The following is an 8,411-nucleotide window of genomic DNA, read 5'->3' as shown; positions in this document are numbered from 1 at the left end:
CCTCCTTTTAAAGCTTCCAGTCTGTTATTCTAACTCAGTCAGCATTACAGAGCGATTTCCAGCCTTGTCCTTGTCAACACTGATACCTGTGTTAACGAGAGAATCACTGACACGTCAGCTAGTCCTTTTGTGGTAGGGCTGAAACGCAGTATATTTTTTAGGGATTGAGTTCCTTTTCATGGCATAGGGACTTTGCAAATCATCTGATCACTCTTCATAACATTCTGGAGTATATGCAAATTGCCATCATAAAAACTGAGGCAGCAGACTTTGTAAAAATTATATTTGTGTAATTCTCAAAACTTTTGGCCAGGGCTGTATATCCAAAGCGAACACCAAGAGCTAATAAGAACAATTTTTTTTAATGTCATTTTTGTAATTGCAGCCAAAAGTGATTCTACCATCTACGTTTCCCTTTTTCTTTTTTTTGCGCCCCAGCTGGGGAGATTTACCCTCTGTTTGTCCTGGTGACCAGTGTAACCAAGACAGAAAGTAAAGAGAAATTCAACATTTTACAACAAATGACCAGAAGACAAGAGGTGAGGGGAAATCTTCCAAAGGAGGCACATGTTCCTGTGACAACTATCTAAGAAGGGAATTCCATTTCAACTCTTCCTGTTGCATCTCTGGGACAGGAAGTCAAGGGAATTTTCCCCTGAAGACACAGACAACATAATATAAACCTTTCCTATTATATCCAAAAATAGAAAAACAGTTTTGACTATAGTACTTACAATCTAATGTTTGTCATAGATATATGAATAAAATGCTAAGAATCACAAACAATACAATGTGTGTTAAATCTAAAGGGGAAGGAATGAATAAAAAGCATTGTATGAGATGGCTGTGAAAAACAGTCCACTAGTTTACTGAAAGTAGAATTTTCAATCAAAGCCTATCTACTCTTAGTTTAGAATCTAAACTGCCCCCTTCCATGTCCCCATCCTAACACCCATTTCGACTATAACCTCTGTAAGAAAGATCTGAATACTTACCTATTTTGTCAGGCCACTCTGGTCAGTTGATTCCTTACACCCCCCCCCCCCAATGTCAGTCAGAGCCGCTGACATGCTTGGATGCTGGAGTTACCGGTTATTTCCCTAAACCGCAGCAGCTCCACCTCAGAGTAGGTTTATAGGACAGTCACAGCATGCATTTATTGTGTCTCCAGTCCCCCATCACTACCCAAAATTTAATAATATGACCTAGGAGAACAACCTGCAATTCAGACTCCTCCCTGCCCTACTAAACCACGGCACAGTTCTAACGAATTGATCCCCGGGGAACAATTGGCCAAAGAACCTTTTTATTACACCCGCCATAAACAGCCAGGGCTGAAGGGAAAGCCATAAACGGCAGTTACCACTTTATTATAAGACCTGCAGGCCATAGCACAATCCTATTATCTTGTGTTGGAGTGTGATACAGTCTGCAATGTATCTGTGTGATTCTAAGAAATCCCTATACATTTACATTGGACAGCCTAACATCCAGGGAAATTTTTTTGTAAAGTGAGATTAAAGAACATTTGTAGAGACACATTACTGTGTCTACTTAAAGAAAATGTATAGAAATATATAGACTGCCAGTGCTGACCTCTTCATCGGAAATGTTACTAAATATAGCTTAGTGCTTTGTATAAGTGGTAGCTATTTGCCACATCCCAAAAAAATCTGAAATGCTACTTGCCTGGCTGTCATGCTAATCCAGTGGATTCAGTCCTTTCTAAAGCCTCGTACACACAATTTGATTTTCCGCAGACAAAGCATCAGACGTTTGTCCAAAAGGTGTGTGCTCTGAACTTGTCTTGCATACAAATGGTACACTGTTGTCGGCCAACAAACATGAACGTAGTGACGTACTACGTGGAATTTCAGCTCTTGAGCGCCATCCTTTGGGCACATTCTGCTAAAGTAGTGTTTGGTGAGCATTTATTCCGAGCATGCGTGTATTTACTTTGGACTTTTGTGTGACGGACTTGTGTACACATGATCGGAAAATCTGACAACAGACCATTGTCCGCCGAAAATTTACTAGCCTGCTATCCAACATTTGTCAATGGAAAGTTGGCCATCAATTGTCTGATGGAGCGTACTAATGGTCGGATTTTAGGCAAACAGTCTGTCATCACACAATTCCAGGACGAAAATCCGATCGTGTGTACGAGGCTTTAGTCACTGACCCTATGCAAGTAAGACGTTCCAAATTTCAGATTTTTTTAACGAACAAATCTTACGAGTAGAACGTGTAACATGTTCTGAAAGTGAACTTCTCCTTTTAAACTTTCTCAGCCAGAGCTGTTTTTTGCACACATTTTTAAAAAAATCATTTTGGGCCTGAAGATTACATAAAACCTCCAAATATTACATATTTTCTGAAAACGGACACCCTAGAGAATAAAATGGTGGTAGTTCCAATTTTTTATGTCACACGATATTACCGCAAAGGTCTAGGAAACACAAAATCTCAAAACACATTAAAGCTAGTTTTAGGGGGCACAAAAATGCAATATATTACCCATTTTTTTGGGTAAAATATAAAAGACAAGGTTGCACTAAGTAACTAGATACCCAACATGTTCAACCGTAAATGTGCGTGCGCCCGTTAAATGGCAACAAACTTCAGTACTCTATACATTCCATAGGCGATACTTTAAAAGCCACCTATAGATCTTCAGTTTAGAGTTACGAAAGAGGTCTGGTGCTAGAATTATTGCTCATATTCCAGCTTGCGCGTCAATATGTAATGCGTATTGCAATCAACGTTTTCAGCATGCGTTTACATTTGTACGTGCGTAAATGTGGGGGTGCCTACATTTTTTTTTTTAGGGAGGGGGATTTTATGTGCTTGGATGTAACTTTATTTTATAGTTTAAAAATATATATTTTTTTTTACTTGATACGTATTTTCCATCGCATAGGGGACAAAAAGCCCCCTATGTGGTGATGTTTTTTGGTGACAGGTTCTCTTTAATGAAACATCCAGATCGCACTGCATTACATTCTCATAACTGTCAACGGGGACGTGAGATGTCACTTCTGGGTCAACAACAAGAGGGGGGGGGGGCGCGCGTGGTGGGTGTGGAGCCCTGCTTTACATAGCATTTTCATTACAGTGATAGTGTTCACATTGAAAGTGTACCTGTCACTCAAACAGCAGAGCTAATAATACATTACTTTCACCAATGCGATGGCTGTTTTGTTTCCCATTTCAAAAGATGCAGAATAGGAATGGGGATTTCTGCAGAGGTTTTGTTGGTTAAAAACATGGTAATCTTAAGAGAAATACACTTCAAAACAGGCATGACACAGTGAGGTACTGCTATGCTGTTCATCAGCAGCTAAGGCCATAGGGAAAGATGGAGGGGCACTAATATCACTGGAGAGCTCTAAATTCAGGCTCATGCTAACTCGCAGTGGTACTGTACGAGGCAGAAGTGCTGCGCCAACCTTACAGCCCATAGAACAGTTGTTAATATAAGGTACTAAATTCCAGTATGAACAACATTAACAGGAGATCACCAATGTAAAAAGCTGGGTACAATGATTATATGTAAGCATTGCTACAGATGGAAAAATTTAGCATTGCATTTCATAAATAGAGGCATGGTGCATAGGATATACCTGTGCTCTTATTTTTAGTGCTGGCCCAAGCTTCAGGCCCATGTTATTCAGTAAGTGCTCTTCAGTCAGTAGTGGCAGAGTTTCCCCATCTATACAGTGCTCCCGAAATACCTGCACAGAGAACAGGATGTTACCGCAACTACAAGACCAACCATCTCTACAGAATCACAGTGAACACTTTGCAGACTGCACTATCTAATACATAACTGTAAAGCTCTTGAGAGAGAGGCGGACTGTGTCCCACTAAAACATTGACGATAAGAAATACCACATTGGATGTCCCTCCTGGTGCAAGTCCCGCTGCGTGCCCCCGCTACATGCTTAATATTCTACATACCTTTTTCTTAATATCATGCACCTGGGCCAATATCCATTTAGCATGAGTGTGTCCCACTTCTACACTACCCATAATTGTAAAGCACAATATCCAGCCAGCTATTGCCATTCTACACTTTGCAGCATTATGGTTGCTATGGGTTACTGAACTTTGGAAGAAGGCAGTTTTTGCCAAGTAGTAACCCATCTACGATTCATGCTTCCTCTTATAATGGCCTTGCAGTGTAAAAAAATATTTCAATAATTTGTATTCTAAAAACAAAGTACTATGCACCAGTTTCCATCTCACTTGTTTATCTCATTCGTTTAGAGTCTTCTGCACTCACAGAATAGCCCTCTGTCTCATTCACCCTTCCAGTAACCTCTCCTGCTGTCCCGGTCCCCCCTCTCCTTCCTCTCTGGCGCGGACTTCTAGCCTGTGCCGCCACTGCTCTCCGGCCCAGCTGCAGGGAGGGGGGGAGCGTGACAGTGCAGGTGGTTTTAATGAAGCATGTCATGAGGGGATTAGCACAGGGAAAAAGGGAAAGGAAAAAAAAACAGCAGACTCCAACCTCCTGTCTCAGACTGGAGACCAGAATTCAGAAACAAGGGGGCAGTAAAAGGAGACAGATAGAGGACATCATCCAACCTCTAATGAGAAATAAAACTTCCAGTTACAGAATCCTCCTCTAATGTGAAAAAAAAAGCACAGTAGATATAGAAATCAGCAAGGGCAAGAAAGGACTAATCTACAGGAGGCGATGGTGGAATGGAAGTACCTTAAAAGGCAAGTAGACCCAAATTAGATTTGTGAAGTCTAGGTGGACTACTGCAGGGTTTAGGCCCCTGCCAAGCTGCTTATAGAGGCAAGGACCCCAGCAAGTGGAGACCGCATAAGCGTCTCACTTGTCCCTTCTTGACAACCTGGCCAGAGATGGAACTATAAAATTAATTTTACATTAATGACTTGCTTCCTGAAAGCTAAACTAGTGGCATAATAAGAACATAGACTTGGGTACTTAACAGTGGCCAGACCCATTACCTGTGTGTATTCTGCACAGCCAGACAGACTGCCCACAAAGCTGCAGACATCCTCCACTGTCCATTTGCTGAGGTCTTCCAGCACCACACTGTCCTCCCCATCCAGGAAGAGTCCCCCCATGGCACCTAACACAGGACAGGGTAGAAGATGGGCAGGTATAGAAAAACGAGTGAGGGGGGTAGAGGGGAGAGGAAGACGAGGTGAAAAAAACACAAAAAAAAGGCGAGGAGGTTGTGTGAGGGAAAGCGGAGGTGGGGGAAGAAGGGGAGAGAAAGGGAAGAGACATTAATCATTAAAATCCCACGAAGAAAACAAGGCAGCAGCAAGATGAACATATTCTGTAGCCTAACATCCATCTTTAATGACCTGTCAACACCATGCAGGGTACAGACTCAGCTCTCCCACAATGCTTTGTTGGTAGAAATCTCCTAACAGAAAATAAAATAAGTAAGAAGAGAGCAAATCTGTAGTACGAGACCAGAAGGCCCCTGGTAGATGAAGGATATTTGTGTTGTATGTGATGGGTAAGGTGGGACAGCGAGAGGTCAGCATGCTTTCAATGGCTGGGAATGAATTCATCTCAATTATTCTGTGCACAGCCTGAGGTCAGACCCTGCCGCCAGCTTTTCAAGGCCCTCATCTCTCAGAGACGCTGGGTGGCTGGAGCTGGGAATGGTTTCCCAATTAGTCGTTTCCTTAGGTTCCTGGAGGACAAAAGTTGCCACAATGTCTAGCAACGAGGAGACAGAGGAGCCAAAGCTGTCAGCTACCCAGAGACCTGGCTCTGGGAAGAGATTAACGATCCTACCTGTAATTAACGTCACGTGTGATTAAAGCCTGTCACTTGATGACGCAAGATCTATTGTGGATTTGTAATGAATTAAGAGCAGCCCTGGTTCTATATGCCAAAAGCATTGTGGACCCAGACTATGAGCATACCACCCCGCCCCCCCCTCCCACGCTCTGACCAAATAGGCGGGAGGGGCTGTGGTTGGAGCGCCTCATGCCAGGTTGCGTTAATTGTACTCAGGGTTGGGGATCGATTAGAAGGATTTTAGCTTCCTGAGCTGTCCCCGGGGTGTATGGGGAGATTTGATGGAGGGGGGAGCTTTGCTGGCAGTCCCGTGTCTCACAAACTAGAGGGAAGACAAGGTCGGTCACAGAGAGGCAGACAGGACGGGGGCCAGGGCTGCCACTGATAAACACCCCCCTCCCCTTTTAGCTCACAGCCGTATAGAGGTCAGCATAGTTTTACAGCACAGTGACAGGATGCACAGCTACGCTGGATGCCCTACTCCTGACTTTATATGGCTTCCAGGGTCTCTAAACTCCTGACTGCACTGGCAGGATCAATTACCAAGCAAACAGACTTTAACCCTCTGAAGGCAGTGTTTTTTTTTATTTATTTTATTTATACATAGGCATTAGGAGAGTTTATGGGTTACATAGCCAAATCTACATTCTATATCTGCAGGATCCCGTTATACAGAGGTGACGGGCAATATTCTGGTTACATAAATAATTGCCAGCATTGACATACAAGACTGCAAATCAGACAGTTCCAGATATATTATTTAAGCTAAACGTATACCCTACTGGTGTTTTTATATACTATATTATATTATAGATACATGCAGCAAAGATCAGCAGTGCCGGCATTTGGTTCTAGGCTTCACCGACACTGGTGATTTAGGCCGGTGCGAACTGCAGTGGCAGGAATCTTCTGAATTTTGCTATGGCAATGAGCGACTAGGTGCGGCCACCAGCCCCGTTCACTATAATGATAGGTCACCGGCGGTCACAACTATTCGCAGCTGTCATTAACTGTGGTGATCGTTGCTGCACGCACACAAACTGCATCCAGCAGCAATCACCGCAGGTAACTTGCCACCTGTCAATATAGTGAATGGGGCCAGCGGCCACACCTAGCCCTTCACAGCCACAGCGGGAATCAGAAGATTCCTGTTGCTGTAATTCTCACCAGGCTAAATCACTGGTGTGAATGTAGTCTTATCGTATCTGCATGGGGCAAATCAGAAACTTTGCTGCTTGATTAGATTGCTAGGATCATGGGTAAGACGCGCTCCGGAAAGGGGCAGTATGGTGTAGAAGGGATGTTAATAATTAGCGTTCAATGTATACTGCTAGCAAGTGATACCCAAAAACATCTTGTTTAAAACTGAACTACAGACACATATAAAATACCTAAATGGCAGTTCTGTCTTTTTTAAATATACCATTAAATGCATTTCTTTAAAGTGGTTCGAAAGGCTGGAGTATTTTTAGCATCATACATTCTATGCATGAAGGTAAAAAACCTCCAGCCATGTGCAGCACCCCCCCCCCCCAAGCCCCCCTTATACCTGAGCTCCCTCCGATCCAGCAATGTCCATGAGAACATCGGCTCTCTGGGAACTATCCCTCCTCATTGGCTGAGGCCACTGCTGTCAATCACAGTCAATGAGAAGAGCGAGGGGGCGAGCCAAGCCGCAGCTCCGTGTCTGAATGGACACACAGAGCAGCGACTAAAGAGCACCCCTGCTTGGGTGCCCCCATTGCTAGCTGCTTACTCTGGGGGCACTCAACAAGATGGAGGGGCCAGGAGTGCCGACAAGGGACCCGAGAAGAGGAGGATGCGGGCTGCTGTGTGCAAAACCACTGCATGGAGCAGGTAAGTATGACGTTTTTTTTTTTTTTGCTTTTCATATCACTTTAAATACAAGAAGTGCAAGTACCTTAATTCGACCTGATATCAGCCTCTTGTAATCCCTTATACAGAAGCGCTCAGACTGGGAGAGGGAGAAGCAGCACAGTGCTGACAAGGAATACAATGATAGTTGGAGAGTGTAGAGAGACTGAGAGGGTGGGACAAGACCTGTTAAGTGTTGCTGAACTGCAGCAGAGAAAAATCAGGTCTCCTGTACAATGTGGAAGAGCTTTGTAAATCTCAGGATGGATGGACAGAAATACAAATCCTTTTGGCAGGTAAAACTTCTCCCATATATGTATTTCATCTGTGTATTTAGCTGTGTTACTGGGGTTCAGCTTTAAAGGCAGACTGTAGTTCAGAAGCTCATGACTGATTTGGTAGGAAGATATGACAGGAAGTGAGGAGTGCAAAGGAAATCTGCTTCCCAGTATTCATCTGTAAAGGTTTCCATTTGCGGGAGGTGTCCTCAGGCTATGGATTAGCTGCAAATCATTTTGCCCAGTTATCAGATCTATTATTCATCTGATAACTCCCAGTATTGATTTGATAGATGAAACATATCCCCATAGACCATAGGAGAAATGTGATAGTATGTTCCACGTAGTCTATGAAAAATCGCTTTTAAGTTGTTTCACTCACAGATTTTTCAGTTTACATGGAGAGTGACGCTTCCAGGGAATATTATCCAAGCTTATCAGGCAGCAGTCTGTATAAAGGCAGA

General features: G+C 43.4%; 1 protein-coding gene across 9 annotated transcripts in view; it reads right to left on the bottom strand.

Moving 5' to 3' along the window:
• Positions 1-8,411, bottom strand: part of SAMD11 (sterile alpha motif domain containing 11) — a 265,271-nt gene that overhangs the window by 5,031 nt on the left and 251,829 nt on the right. For 7 of the 9 annotated variants that reach the window (XM_073603038.1, XM_073603039.1, XM_073603040.1 and 4 more), the window contains 2 exons: positions 4,981-5,105; positions 3,624-3,734 (listed from right to left, as the gene is read on the bottom strand). The exons of 1 other annotated variant lie outside the window; for it this stretch is intronic. In XM_073603038.1, coding sequence (XP_073459139.1) covers positions 3,624-3,734; positions 4,981-5,105 — 236 coding nt within the window. The remainder of the gene's footprint in view (positions 1-3,623; positions 3,735-4,980; positions 5,106-8,411) is intronic. One more of the 9 variants, XR_012236373.1, reaches the window with a different exon arrangement.

Source organism: Aquarana catesbeiana, linkage group LG10 (genome assembly GCF_042186555.1).
Source record: "Aquarana catesbeiana isolate 2022-GZ linkage group LG10, ASM4218655v1, whole genome shotgun sequence".
NCBI classification, from domain to species: Eukaryota; Metazoa; Chordata; class Amphibia; order Anura; family Ranidae; genus Aquarana; species Aquarana catesbeiana.
Note: the sequence above shows the minus strand (reverse complement) of the source record. Positions and strands in the feature narration are given on the sequence as shown.